General features: G+C 37.8%; 1 protein-coding gene and 1 long non-coding RNA gene across 2 annotated transcripts; one reads left to right on the top strand and one right to left on the bottom strand.

Annotated features, from left to right (window-relative positions):
* Window positions 1–581: 581 nt before the first annotated feature.
* Window positions 582–1,711, bottom strand: LOC112202518. Its single transcript, XR_002937409.2, has 4 exons — window positions 1,592–1,711; window positions 1,074–1,122; window positions 786–803; window positions 582–637 (listed from the first exon to the last, which is right to left on the bottom strand). It is a non-coding gene; the product is annotated as an uncharacterized LOC112202518 (long non-coding RNA).
* A 5,049-nt stretch (window positions 1,712–6,760) lies between these two features.
* On the top strand, window positions 6,761–9,002 carry LOC112163885 (protein HSH49). Its single transcript, XM_024300149.1, has 5 exons — window positions 6,761–6,865; window positions 6,997–7,045; window positions 7,181–7,206; window positions 7,302–7,421; window positions 8,790–9,002. Exons 1-5 carry the CDS (start codon window positions 6,761–6,763, stop codon window positions 9,000–9,002), a joined length of 513 nt encoding a protein of 170 aa, XP_024155917.1.
* Window positions 9,003–15,505: the final 6,503 nt, after the last annotated feature.

The following is a 15,505-nucleotide window of genomic DNA, read 5'->3' as shown; positions in this document are numbered from 1 at the left end:
AGAGTGTGGTTTGCAATTTGGGGAGTGCAAATTTCACTCCCCTAAAACAGTCAAACAGATGTCCTTCTGTCATGGTTGGATAGAATGGCAAGACTACATATGAATAAATATGAATAAAGTGGAACAAATGTGTTTTCTAAGTAGATGCATGGTTGACACTGAACATGTGTACCGGTCAGATAATGGCCATGCATGAGTTTTGTGTCACATAATCATGCCTAACACGTGCCCTGAGGCTGTGTTTGTTATGGGGGACTATATCTCCCACCTTATTTCCTATAATAGTCTAGGACTCTTCTAGCCTGGGATATGCTATGTTAATACATGACCCATGTTTGGTACTGCTTAGGACTAAAGAGCAGAATAGTCAAAATAGTCATATCCCATGTTTGTTTATGTATTGGACTAAAAGTTCACATACAGCAAAAGAATCATAGATTGAGAAAAGAAACCACAATCTGCATACTTGTAGTTAGTTTTTACACATTGACAAGTCCACCTATTAATACAACACAGCCTGAGATAACATGAGTAGGTTCAAATCGATAATTTTCTGCTACAACCCAAATTGGTTTATTGGAGGTATTAGCAACAATAGATTTATAACTTGACACTGCAATTTCCAATTCACTTGTAGCTGCATAACAGAATAAGTAACTTAGAATAAACAGAATCACATGTAAAAGTAATAACATAACAAATAACCAACATTTTCCAAATTAAGATGTCATAAAATAAATTGAAAGACAGTTATAACACATAAAAGTAAATTGCATCCTATTTACTAGCTGCTGCTGGTTTCTCTTCAAGTCCATTAAGTTGGCCAAGCAATAGTGAATAGGTACAGCAATGATAAACAGAAGGAAAGATTTAGTCCACTGTAGTCAATGAAATGTATTAGATGATTTATTATAGCACCATAACATGTAAGCTTTCTGTCAAATAAAAAAGAAGGCACCAGCCTGGGGGTTGATTGGAGGTTACAAATCCTTTAACATAACTATCAATCTCACAAATAGAATTGCATCATTCTGACAATCCAACTATACAATTGTTTAGAGACTAGGACTAACCTTGAAGGACATTCTTCCCTGCTTTGAGAAGCTTCAGTGAGAAATCAACCTGCATGAGTTGGTTCATATCACATACTTGATTACATCTTCACATCTATATAGCTACACGGTATGCTAAAAATATCTCCGAAAGGGTGTATCTCACATACTTGAATACATCTTCTCGTCTATATAGTTACTTCATTTTGTTTTCCTTTTTTCATTTCATCAGAGTTATAATTTGGATGAAAATGTATTCTAAAAAAAAAAAATTGGATGAAAATGAGGACAAGCGGTAATACTATAGTTTAAATCAACAACCACATAAAAATTAGTTCTACATTCTGCTCGTAGGGTATAACCAAACACTTAAAACTAAGAGACCATTACTTCACACACCTTATACTATTCCTGTAATCCACTCATTCGAATAAGATCTTCTTACACACAAAACGCTTAAAAGACTACAAATTTCTACTACCAAGCTTCTGTTTCTATGATTCAATAAAAAAAGAAGCAAGCTTTAGTATTAGTGATACCTGAACTTGGCCAGCTAAAACCACAGCAACACCAAGAATTGAACTATCTGCAATAATTTCCTCAAGACCCTGATCACCCCATTTGCATTCTACTCCTGGAAAATGTTTCCCAGCAATCTCAACTGCACCTGAAGCAGACTCCTATACCAAAAACAATATTAAATCTATGATCAAACTATCCAAATCCAGAAATATTAAATCTATGATAAAAACAGAGACGTTGTTAAAAGAAAAAAAAACCAGTCTTGAAATTGATCAATTCTTAGCAAATCAAGCTACCCAGACACCAATTGTTACAACCCATAAACAATTGTTAATAGAAAATCAATCCATAGTCTTTAATTTAACAAATCACAGTAGATACACCAGAAGAAGAAGCTAGACTGGGTCGAAGGGAAGAGGGAATCAAAATCAAAGCAAAAGGAGCATGAGAGAGAAAAGAGATTGAACCTGGACGAGTAGTTCAAGGAGGACGAAGCGCGATCGAGAGATGGAGAGACGAGGCTGAAGCGCGCGAAAGGGATTGAGCATTGCTGAAGCCCTTGCTTCCACAGTCCCTTGAGATTTGGGGGTTCTATGTAAGAAGGTCGGGAGCTGACGCGGGGACTCTCTTATCTCATTTAATTGAGTCCTCATGTGTGCCAAACGTGGGACAAGTCTAATTTCATTATATAAGCTAGTCCAATCCCATCCAGTCCCACGAAACAAACACAACCTGAAGGTGTTAATCATGCATGAATTATAAAATCATAAGGTCATGCAAGCATGGTGTTTGAACTTGATATAATAATATCATGACTGACATGAACTCGTTCCCGGTGAAAAGAATCACATGCATATTCGTACAAGTATATAATTTGGACGGGGCATCCATTTTATAGCCTTTAAGCCTGTGCATGTGCACCACATGGTGGTTTAGTTCAGGAAAAAGAAAAGTAAATGAAAGGTGGACATTCGATTCTCATGAGAGAAGATATACATGGCAGCTATATTTGAACACCGGTATCCATTTTCTGAAAGTAGATTGATGCATATAGAGTGGGCAGTAATTGCACAAAGAGCAACATCATGCACATATATGATTACTGATAAATTTGAGAAATGGTAAGCTGTGAAGACTTAGGCACTTAGCTTCGCTTGTTCCCAGACGTATACTGCCGGGAAGAGGAAGATTCTGGGTTGAGTAGAGCGATGGGTTCCCGGTTGTTCTTGTATTAGAGTGGGCGTGCCAGGTCAAAAAACTGCTTGGGTGAACCTTAGTGGCCTGTGCTCTCCGGGTTGGTGTCCAAACCAACTTCCCGGTTGCCAATGAACCCGAGAACAAACGATGTCGACAAGGAATCAAGAAAGGATCCGGGTTGTCGAAAGTGAGCGGGTTGCTGTGTGTTGCCCCTCGGAGGAGCTAGGTAGCTAATGTTGTAGAAGAAAACAAAGCTAAGTTCTCAGTGGAGTTTGACTAACCAAAGAGGTCCCGGTCGGTGATGATCCAGGTGGGGAAAAAGTTAAAGAGGTCCCGGAAGTGTGCAAGTACTCAAAGTGCCGGAAAGATGGCTCTTTGACCCAGGTCGTATTCGAAACTGCTCGTGCACCGATGCATTCATATCAGTTCAAATCAGTTCTTAAGGTGATGAACTGGCTTGACCCGGATGGGACCAGGTGTATGACCCTGGAGCATTTTGCTATTAAATGCCCGACTTTGAGCTGGGGCTAGACTCGAATCTCCTACGGAGTAGGATGACCGTCGGGCCTCCGTGCTGCTGGATTGGCTCACCGGGATTTAGGACGGTGCTCGTGAGTCAGGGGTGATGTGTCACTGGTACGTGCTGCTGTGATGGGCCTTCGATAGAAGTTGTCACGCTGAGGGTGAGTCATCGGGGTGGGTTGGGTGTCCAGAGCAGATCCATTCCCCTTTTTTTTTTTTTAATCTCGAAGGAGGAGGAGCCAAGGAGGTCCTGGAAGGATATGCAGGTACCCAAAGTCCAGTACGGATGGATCCCAAAGTCGCATATGAAGATAGGTGTAGTTGTGTAGCTCCTTGACCGGGTTGTATTTGAAACTTCACGTACGGAGTCTCGGGCTGGTCAAGGGCCGTAGAAGCTTGTTAGAGAACCAGATGATCAATAGGAATGCTAAGGTACTGATGACTGTGAGATTTGAGATTAAGTAAGGTTGCTTTGCTTACGGGAGTGGGAGCACCGAGGATTGTCGGGGGCTTGTGATCTTCGGGTTGAGTATACAGTTTCAAATTAACTTTCTGAGTACCGATGATGAAACGGTGCATATCACTGATGTGTTATTGGCCAAGCTAAGTGGGACCTTGATGGGTGGTGGTGTATTGCATGGCAGAGGGATGGAGAGAGGTACTGGGAGGTGTGCGTACCCGCTGACTCGTGAGAGGCCCGAAGAAGAGTGGAACTTGGGAGTGCAGTTGAAGGTACTTGGGAGTGGGATGTGCACGTACCCGCTGGCTCGTGGTACCCGCTGGCTCATGTACCCAGTGGCTCCTCAGAGGCTTGGGTGAGAAAGGTGAGGGATGTCTTGCGTGTACCCACTGACTCGTGGTACCCGTACATGACCCTTGCTCAAGGTCGGAGGCTTATACCCAAGCTCCTAGGGCTCCTCCTTCTAGCACCATTGTTTCTGTGTGAGAATACAGAACGGGAACTAAGTATGAGGCAAGGTAGAGAGGGAGAGAGAAATGACACAAGCATGTATAGTAGTTCATCTTGCCTTTGAGGCAAGGCTACATCCACTTAGATATTTCCACTATGAGTGAGGCCAAGTATCCTTTGTAGTATACAAGTGTGGGGATCATGGATCCTATCCATCTCTAAGAAGGGGAGGACTTCCTCTTATAGCTAAAGTAAGTCCCATTCTATTCTATATATCCGATGTGGGACGATATGTGTCTATTTGTTTCTCTTGAAGCCCTTTGGAGAGCATGGGAGGATGGCCTCTATGCGAGATACCGGTCGACTTCCATCATGACGAGGTAGCTTGGGTGTCGGTGTACCGGATGCATGTCTTAGGCAGGACTAATCATGTCACGGGGTTCACCTACGAGGTCGTTACTTATGCTTGGCGGTATGTGGTATAAGTGATATCAACACAAGCATGTTTTAAGAGAAACGAACTTTGTAGCAAATGCAATAACCAATCTAGGACATGCTGCTTCCGATGTTGTAACTTAGACAAATAGAGTCCATACTGAGGCTACTCAATCTTTGTTGTTTGACACTACAAACTCTGGTTGTTTCAGAGGTTTTAATATATAAAAAAATTTCTTTGTCAAAAAAAACTACAACCGACCTATAAAGAGCAACAAAGACAAATGGCAAAGTTAAGAGCCTCACTAAACAAACTCCAATCGTTTTTTACACTAATCCATCAGAGTTGATGTAATGGTATCCTCCCCCAATATTCTTTGGGAAGTTATCTCAGTACTCTTCATTCTGGGACAACAATGGAAATGAATCCTGCCACTAGAATCTAGGTAACTCATGGGTTATAAGGGCAAGTACATGCAATGGCGATAGCGGATTGGGGGATCTCAATTGCCAGCAAGAGGAATTGCTATGGGTTGTAGGGAAAAGCTCGCCAAGTATAGCGTTGTTAAATGGGTGGTTTCCCAAAACCCAAAACATGGGGCGGGATCGGTCACATATTTTGAGCAACACTACTACAAAAATTGAATCAGACGATGCCTCGCACACGACGCATCATACTTTTCCGTCGTCTAATTGATTTTTATTTTTTCAGATGTCGTTTTTACAAAATCTGTCGTCTGATATGGACTTATGAATTAATTCAGAAGGTGTTTAAGGATAAAACCGTTGTGTGACGCTTAATAAATTGAGCGGCAATTTTCTCACCATGTAAATGGTGCCAAACCCCATCTCAAACCCCAAATTTCCCCCCAATATGTATTAATCATACGACCAAAAATAATAAAACTGTGGTCTGATCAATATGTTTGGCTGAAGGAGGGAGATTTCCCACCACCATTTTCTCTAACTCCCCAAAGAGGGAAGTCAAATTGATAGGAGACAAATCTCAAATTTAAAATAGCCACACTCAGACCATATGTTTATAAAATTTTGTTGTGTAAGTCCTTGTCCAAATTGATAGGACTTGTCCAAATCAATATAGGTCGGGCTTAAAACCCTAACACTTGAGGAAAAAAATAACAAAAAACCGAAAGCTCCTCACTCCTTCGCTCTCAAAACCAAAACCAAAACCCAAAGCTCATCCCTCTCTCGACAGCGTCTCCCCAAAACCAAAACTTGTGGCCAAACCCTCACTCTTACCCTCAGATTTCTAGGGTTTTAATTTTCAAATCCCCACCATCCTCCATCTGGATCCCCATATATCAAATCCTCAATTTTCAATTTTCAAATCCCTCATATTTCTAGGGTTTCAATTTTCAAATCCCCACCATCCTCCGTCTGGATCCCCAAATTTCAAATCCTCAATTTCCAATTTTCAAATCTCCCAGATCTCACTGAAGGTTTCGGTTTGGGCTTAGAGAAAAGAAGTGCAGTAATGCGTGGAGAGCCAACATAAACACGAAAGACATCCAAGACTTCTTCGAGCAGTCAACCAATGATGGTCTCTCCGATGGCAGTCTCTCTCCGATCCATTACCACCTTTAGCGACTCGATTATGGTTTCAGGTTTCGCTTCTTTCTCACTAGCCGATCCAATTTCGAATGCGTTTGCCGCCTTACGATTGTGAGAAGCGAGTTTGCGAACTCGAAATGGAAAACAAAGCCTTTCAGGTCACTATTTCGATCTTTCCGACTTCGGTTTTAGTTTCAATTGGTTAGGGTCACCACCCAAATTCGCCCTCCCCTCTCTGTCAAAAAGCCAAAACAAAATATGGGACTGGGATAGCAACAGCGAATTCCGTGGCTGGAAGAAGTGGAATATTCCGTGGTCCAAAATACCCACACAAGATTGTTCCAAGATTTTTCAAAAGCCAGAACCCAGCATCTTTAGGGCTTGAAAAACCCCCAAAACCCAGCCACATCTAACCTTTCACATTCTCATCCTCTGCTCTACATTATACACCATCTTCTGTTTCATGGCTTCCAATTTCAATACGCAACCAATCAGAGAGCTTTTTGGTAAGTAAATAATCAGAGAGGGTTTCACAGAAGAGAGAGACACAATGAAGACTCGAATAGCTCCGGGAGTCGGAGCCAACTTGCTCGGTCAACACTCCGCCGAGAGAAACCAGGACGCCACTGCTGACGTCAACAATCTCGACCCTCAGGTTCTCTTTCTCTTTCTATTTCTTGATTTGCTTGACAATTAGAAATTTGAGCCTCTAGGGTTTTGGCATTGAGTTCATTCCACTTGGTTTTGTATATTGGTTGTTGATTTTCTTGTTTGGTTGGTTTTCAGGTTAGTGAAGAGTTGATGTGGGAGCTGTTTGTTCAAGCTGATCATGTTGGTATGTATCTAATTATAAAGCTTGCTTTGTGTATTTAGTTGCTCTATATCCCGTCTATTAATGAAAATAAATGAAATTGAATTGATTAAGATCTGTTAAAACTATTAATGGAACTCTATGCTCATTTTCGTGCAGTTAATGTGTATGTTCCCAAAGATAGAGTTACGAACCTCCATCAAGGATACGGATTTGTGGAGTTCCGAAGTGAAGAGGATGCTGATTACATAAGTTTTCATTTTCTCAATTTATTGTGTAGCTCCCCGATTCTGTTAAAGATGTTATTTATGACTATAAATTTGTTGTCTTGACTGCTATGCAGGCAGTCAAGGTGCTTAATATGATCAAACTTTATGGAAAGACAATTGGTGTAAATAAGGTATGTAATTCTGATTTCCCTAGCTTTCTATTTGACATGCATTCTAGCTCATCTTGATTGTTTCAAGGAATTTAGGATTGCCAATGTTAGACTAATCTGTTTATGGGTAGTTGAAGTTATAGTCTTTTATAACATAACCATCTCTTTGATGCTGCTGTTTTTGTTTGTCTAAGAAAGGGGAGGCAAATCTTCATGATGGGATTCCTCAGAAAGGGAAATAATAGTTTTATAGGAACACACGGTAAATCCATGTGCACTAAGATGATTAAAGAATCTGATAATTTCTTTAATACACACCTAGATGTGCACACCTCATAAAATTAATTCATGACATGTACTCAATTCATTGCTTTCTTATCTGTAACTATGTGATTAAGTGACCATGTGATCTTTAACTCCGGGTGAGTTATTTAAAGAAATATTCAAAAACCAAGGGGTAGGTACACCACTGAGGTGGGAGGATAGTGTGTATTGCAGAATGCTGCATTTCATTTCCCTTTGTAATGTACTTAAGTTGGTTTGGCATCTCACCCACCTTCATTTCATACCTCTATATGCAGGTTTATTTGGAGGTTCCAAATGGCGAAGAATGGCAATGGCACTTCTACCATCGTGCTTCAGATCACTAGATGGTGACGTCACCTTTTTTGTGCAAATATATGATGCAAGTTATCATGATTTTGTTGGATCATCGTCTTACTTATTATTAATTCTATCATCAGTTTTATAGAGGAGAACAATGCAGGGCAATGTTGCTGCTGCTCTTATGGCTCAGTTGGCTCCAAAAGCGAATGTCATTCTCTTCAAACATTACTTTTAAATAATGTAGTCCAGTGTAGGTTTACATAAGAAGATGCAGCTAGATTGGTTCCTGGAGACATATGTAGCTAGATTGGTTCCTGGAGACATATGTAGCTAGATTGGTTCCTGGAGATATTCTTTCTATCACTTGTAGGATCAACATGCAAACAAGGAGAACTTTAAGGAGGTGTTATTGCAACTGGTATCCATACTTTCTTTGGAAAGTCAGCTGATCTTGTGGAGAAAACGATACATGTTAGCCATTTCCAACAAGTTTATTTCACATTAATTCTCCACCTTGTATTAATCATAGATGAGCTAATCTTATGGGTTAATAGGGTGTGTGTGTTTGGTGGGGTGGTAAGGCTTTGGTCTCATATATAAGAGGTCAGGAGTTCGAGCCCCATCAAGGGTGGGAATAGGGTGGGGTTTTTTTTTTTTTTTTTTTTAAAAAAAAAAAAAATCTTATGGGTTAATAGATGGGAACAATTTCTATACATTGTATTAATGACCAATTCGTACGTGTATAAATGTTAACAAAAAGTAATGTTTGTTTGATGGTTGCAGCTTTTAACATCAATTGGAAACTTCTGCATCTATTCAATTGTTGTTGGAATGGTTATTGGGATATCAGTTGGAACTCAGAGAAGGGCTGCCCATTCTTACTGGTGCCAACAGCAGGCTAAGCAACATGGCAAGTATCAAGGATGTGTCCCAAGGATCACAGACAGTAGCTCAACTTGTAGACATGGAGCTACAAGATACTCGGCCATTGTATGATGTAGAAAATAGCAAAAGTTGACAGAAACAGAGAAAGAAGATAAATGTACAAATGACCCTCTTAAATTTGTGTATGAATATTTGGGAAATACTCCCTATTTGATATCAATTTACTGAATTCATTTTACATATGGTGGGATTTGAATTAATTTGATTGTTATATATTTTGTCCAATATGTTATAGCACAACTGTAAAAGCTCAATGTGTCAACTTAAAGCACAAATACATTTAATTGTTAGTCTGCACACCACACTTTTTGTCAAAAGAACTGTCGAGTGTATACAATAGTCATGACGACTACAAAATAAAAACTGTCGTCTGAATAGAAGCCACACAACAGCCATAAAATAAAGTGACATCTGAATCGCAATCACACAACAGTTTCTAAAGTCGCCCGTTGTCTGAATAACAGTCACACAACAACTAATGTTGTCGACAGGCTGTCGACATGCTCCTGAGCCCTTCACACGACGGTTCCCTACAATCGACTTTCATCAGACGACCCCTCGATATACGACGGTCAACCTCCATATCAGACAACAGTTTTTGCCCGTCATATGTTTCAATTTCTGTAGTAGTGAAAAAGCCTATAAAAACCAGAGAAAAAAAAATGATGCGACCACAATCTGTGCAGGTTCAGATCGCATTAACAAGTTGTATTCTGATTGTTGCATTTAGTCATGCAATTTAATTTTCTAAACTACCATTAGAAATTTAGAATGACATATAAATGGTGCTCTTAATTTAATCTGAGCATTTGTATCTTAACTATAGTCTAGGCCTCATCATTTAGCCCGCGGATCAAATAAGCCGATGGAGGCCAGCAAACCCGATGGGTAAAAGCCTGGCTCGGCCCGCATAAAGCCCTGCCTGGTGGGTAGAGGGTGAAGCTTGGTTTAGAGGTTTCAAACCCTACCCAGCCCAGTCCGTAAAAGCCCGCAAGACCCGGCCAGTAAAAGCCCATAAATTAATATATATATATATATATATATATTTTAAACTTTGACGTGTCCGACATCTGAACTTATGACATGGGTTGTAAACTTTGACGTCTGCAAGAAAAGGGAGGCTTCTGCTCAAATTGCTAGTAGCTCCAGTTTGAATGATGAAAATGTTGATGAAACGCCTGACTGGAATAGTGATGAATGCTGCCTCTATAAGATGGATGGGAACTTAATAAGTCTGGTCTTTTCACCTTCGCATGACTCAGTGTAATATCAATGTTGTTGTTCCTTTATCAACATTATTTCCCCTCATCCTTTACTTCGCTCTTGAATTCAAAGCACCCAAACATCTTCCTTATGATTAATTTCATCAGAGATATATCTATTTATATTAATACGTGTGTGTGTGTATCCGTTCGTGCAACAACAATTTAACATTATTGCTTCTGCACAGCAAAATCACTCTTTATCAATTTTTCTTTATTAAACTTTGGAAGTAGCAATAGCATACAATTACAGCCCCTATGAATACATAGTAAGGTACTAACACATTCTTGAAAGAACACAAAAATAAAAATAAAAGTCAATAAGAAAAAATAGTATCTTTAAAGATTTCTTTGTAAATAAAGTCAGGCCTGGCCCGGAAAAAATTAGGGTTATCCGGTCCAGTCCCAAAAAGCCCGCAAGATCCAAGAGGCCCGTTTTATATGGACGAGCTTGGATCTTGCGATTTAATAATGTAGTAAGGCTCGGTACGGCCCGATCCAAGCCCACTATGAATGAGGCTTCTTTTGAATTTTAACTGACAATGACCTAAATGAACATTTTCCAAAAAGTTATTAGGACTGTGCAGCTCAAGCTCAATGGAAACTAATGTTGTGAAAATGAAAAGTTGCAATCCGAAAAGGAAAATGCTTGAGACATCAAATATTTATATAAAAATTGAGTACCAAATGATGTGGCATACAACACTTCATCAATATCATTCCATAAATTTCAATGACATGGATTTATTTATTTTCAATTTAAAAACAGAATGTTTTTGAGAAAATATTTTGTATATTATCAAAACCCTAATGTTTTACAAAAATCAAAGCAATTACAAATATAATTACACTGCTTCTCGTGAGGAGCAGCCAATGTTGTTCGTTAATTGGCTTCATCTTGCTTAAATGGGGAAAATGATGAAGAATAAAACGGATAGAGAGACCAATATTGATTCTTATCCAATTCTTTATTTGAAGTCTATTACCCATCAGCATTCTCAATTTATGGACAAGCTAGTTGATCTCATCCCTGCTCAGTTCTATTTATCCAATGACGATCGGAATAAGCCATGGTTTCAAGGCCTCATTAACCTGCAAAAGGTTTAGGTAAGAAAGAAATAAAGAAAGACATTAAGAAAACTCGCAGAGATCGATTCAAAACTCAAACATCAAAGATCCAGTTATAATCTTTCATGTGGGAATTGTTTTTTTTTTTTCTAATATATATTTTGATCTGGGTATCAAGGTTGCAGAGAGCTAGATTGCTATAACAACTGCATCTATTCATTTTCTAAATTAATTTGGTATTTTGTTTAATTGTGACTTTTATTTAATATAAATTTTCTTAATTCTTAAAAAAAAAACTTGAAATTTATTTTATATCAAACAAGGAAATCCATGTCAACAGAAATTCCAAAGAATTGATGATATGGCATGTGCCATTTCATTTGGTAAGTAATTTTGGTATAAAATTTTGGGATCCCTAGCACTACTCATTCGAAAAACAAATACAAAATATAATAAATATAAGTGAGGGTAATAAAAAAGTCTTGTGATACAACCAAGAGTGGGCCAAACATATTCTGTTGCTTCATAATTTAACTTTTATTTTTTTAATAAAAAAAGTTGTTACAGACTTGTCACCCAATTCATGTCTTTCGCTCATAAATGAAATATATAATCTTAATTTCACGTATTTTCATTTGTGACTTGAGAAAAATCATGACATGGATGAACTTGTAACTCTTTTGGTGAGAAACTTGGTAACATAAAGTTTACATTACAATGAATATCAATGAGAAAACTACGGTTTTTAAACCACAACAACCTTGACATGAATGATACCACTTTTGTGAGAAACTTGGTAACACAGGTTTCATGACAATGAATATATAGCACTGAAAAAAATTGGCCGGCCTTTGTTATTTAAATGAAAAGGATGAGGATAAAATGCATCATTATATGAAAGTTAAGTATATGATTGCTTGTAAGAAAGACGAATAATTATATTGGAACAAACTAATGCATGTGATTACAAAACCTAAATATTGAATGTGTGCCAAGTAAGGTGAACTAGACTTTCTGCTTGGTAAACTTACGCTCTATCCAATGAGCTACATGAACTTGCTTGTAAATTCAGATCACTAAGGTCACTGTAATAAGTTGATTAATTTCTAAATTTCTTATGTTATATTAATTGGAATGATGCGTGATACTCTTCTAATTTGATTTATTTTATTAGTTCGCTAGCTACATGTTTTCAGTGATATTTTTTCATTTACTTCGGAGTTTAATTTACATGGTATCTCAAAATATCCTTCGGTGATCATTCGGTGGTTAGATACAATCTTTGGCTTTACCTAAAGCATTTTTCATTTGAGCTTGAAGGATGTAATTAGTAACGTATTTACTTTATTTCATGATTATGATTTGTTTGAAAGAGATTCATTGTCGAGTTCAGTTGGGAAATTGGGAACTTCCAATATCCAAGTTACTTTTACCGTTCCTAAGCCCAAACCATGTTGTCCAATCACTAAAACCCACCACCATGCCGTTAGAACCCATTAGGTATGCTGGATTGGACTCGGATACTTGGATCAGATCATCTGGATCAATTGAACATTTGAACCCATTAAAGTGCAGAATTTGTATAATTACTATAAATCTAATTAAACTAAAACTGTATGGTTGATTAATTCTCATAATCCATCTTTAATTAGCACAAAAGCTAATACCGACAAGGTATATTTGCTAGTCAAATCATCAATTAAACTAATTTAAAAAATATTCCATTCTCATTGTCTTAGGAAGAAACTGTTCCTCAAAACGTGTTGCGTTGAATGCATTCTCCTGTACTTGTACAGTTGTACAAGAAATACCTGTTGTTTAAACAAAACGAGGGGGTAAGAATATATTCACCTGATCACTTTCATTTCTAGTATATTGTTTTTCTTTGACATGTTTCAAGTCTTCAGGTACCCTCTGAAATCTTATATATAAAGAATTACGACTATAATATTCAATAATTACCGGCAAAGTTTTAAAAATTTGGAAGAATCTTTACAAATAAACCAGCAATGGAAAGATAATCTAAACAAAAGATGTTGGGAGAGTTGGAGTAGACCAACAGTACGAGTGTACGACATCGAAGATTCGAAATTCTTCAAATTAATTCAATGCGTGTACGTTGTTTGCAATGAGTATTAGGCGGAGTACAATCGAGCGAGACAATACATTTTTCAATAGGAGAGGTGGATTTATTAATTTTTGCATCGGGGATATTTAACTAGTTACAAGTCTACATTTTAATTAGAGTAAAACCCACCAATAGGGTCAAAACTTTTCTTCACCGGACAAAATGATACCTAACTTTCAAAAGTGATCAAAATGATACCTAAATTTTTAAAAGTGATCAAAATGATACCTAAATTTTTAAAAACAAATCAACTTGATACCCAACTTTCAAAAGTGATCAAAATGATACCTAAAGTTTTAAAAACAAATCAATTTGATACCTCGGTTTAATTTTTTGTAACTTTTTGTTAAAATTGATCACGTGTGGTGCAGTATTTTATGGGGTTATAATAATATTTTACACAAAAAACTATTTTTCAATTATTTTTTATTTTACTTTGTTAATTCTCTTCTTCTTCTTCTATCTCTGCCTCTCTCTCTCTTCCCATTTTTCTTTGTTTCTTTAGAAGTTGGGAAACATCCGAACTTTATTTGTTTCTACGATTGATGGCCCTCTGACCACAAATCACTTCAATTTTTGTGCTTGATTTTGCATTTGATTTAACAAAGTTAAAAAAAAAGGGCTAAATACTGACTACTACGTAGTTTGGGTCCAAAATCAATTCAATCTCTAAACTTCTAATTTCATCAAGAACACCCTTGCACTTTCAAGTTTAAACTAATATGTCCAATTTGTTAGTCTTCAGACAATTGAGTCATTTAACTTATTGACGTGGCTCATATATGGCCTATGTTTTATGATGTGGTGTTGAGGTGGCCTGCATAGTCAATTTTGGAGTGAGTCCTACTATTAGAAATCTATTAAATAAATAGTTTTTCAACAAATAATCCAACTATAACTTGAACTCATAACAGAATATTAATGAATTGGACCTATTAGATCAAAATTGAAAATACAGGGGTGTTTTTATTGAAATTAGAAGTCCAGGGACTGAATTGATTTTGGACCTAAACTACAGAGTAGTAACTAGTATTTAGCCCTAAAAAAATAAACTGAGGTATCAAATTGATTTGTTTTTAAAACTTTAGGTATCATTTTGATCACTTTTGAAAGTTGGGTATCAAGTTGATTTGTTTTTAAAAATTTAGGTATCATTTTGATCATTTTTAAAAATTTAGGTATCATTTTGATCACTTTTGAAAATTGGGTATCATTTTGTCCGGTGAAGAAAAGTTTTGACCCTAGTGGTGGGTTTCTCTTTTAATTATAACCTACTTCTGGAGTTTCGTAACCCGCATAGAATTAACTTTAATTCTCTAGAGGATCAAGAAGGATATCTCTCTAAATCCTAAACTTGGCCCTCAAATTGTTAGAAATGTGTTTTCCCTTACCATACAAGGAGTGCGTTTTGAACTCAAAACCTAATCTGATCAAAACATTTCACCTTGGTCGATCCAACAAGAAAACAGAAACTAGTTTAATAAAAATGATGGATGCGCTTTATATGAAAAAAAAATAAAAACAATTATATAGAGAGGATAACCCTCTTCAGGATCAGAGTTTCCAGCAACAAGCATACATGTATAAAATACATACGTTACAGAGTTTTGCACACATACGTTGTCCTCAGGTATAAAATACAACTTGAAGTGTATTTTGTAAAGGAAACTCACCTTAACCCAGAATCCGTTACCAAAACTCACTCACGTACGTATTACGTATTCGTGTCCCCGTTCCGTTCTCGTGCCCCGCGTGACCTCCCGTCATCATTCCCACGTGCCAAAATAACCAACCTCATCTCTGTCTGTCTCTCTCTCTCTCTCTCCCCCGTCATCTTCCCATTATAATACTGGACAAAATTTGCAGAGAGAGAATTATCCTTTACTTGAGAAGAGAGGAAGAATTCCATGTGGGGCCCAGATTAAAAGCCCACAGAGGCGGCCCAAGGTGGTATTTGACAAAGACTGTGCACTGCTCTTTTCCTCGTAAACAGAGATATTCGTCTCCTGGCCGCATTGTGGCTGCCACGTGTTGGGATCAGGGAATAATCAGCCTGGGTCCCACCTTGGACCAACCCATTTCAATCTCCCTAGCTT

This window comes from Rosa chinensis, chromosome 5 (genome assembly GCF_002994745.2).
Source record: "Rosa chinensis cultivar Old Blush chromosome 5, RchiOBHm-V2, whole genome shotgun sequence".
Taxonomy (NCBI): Eukaryota; Viridiplantae; Streptophyta; class Magnoliopsida; order Rosales; family Rosaceae; genus Rosa; species Rosa chinensis.
Note: the sequence above shows the minus strand (reverse complement) of the source record. Positions and strands in the feature narration are given on the sequence as shown.

Coding starts and splice junctions, on each gene's coding strand:
- LOC112163885 (XM_024300149.1), top strand. CDS start 6,761: ATGAAGACTCGAATAGCTCCGGGAGTCGGAGCCAACTTGCTCGGTCAA. Junction 7,207..7,301: donor TGTATGTTCCCAAAGATAGA/GTTACGAACCTC, acceptor TTTATTGTGTAG/CTCCCCGATTCTGTTAAAGA. Junction 7,422..8,789: donor AGACAATTGGTGTAAATAAG/GTATGTAATTCT, acceptor TGATGGTTGCAG/CTTTTAACATCAATTGGAAA.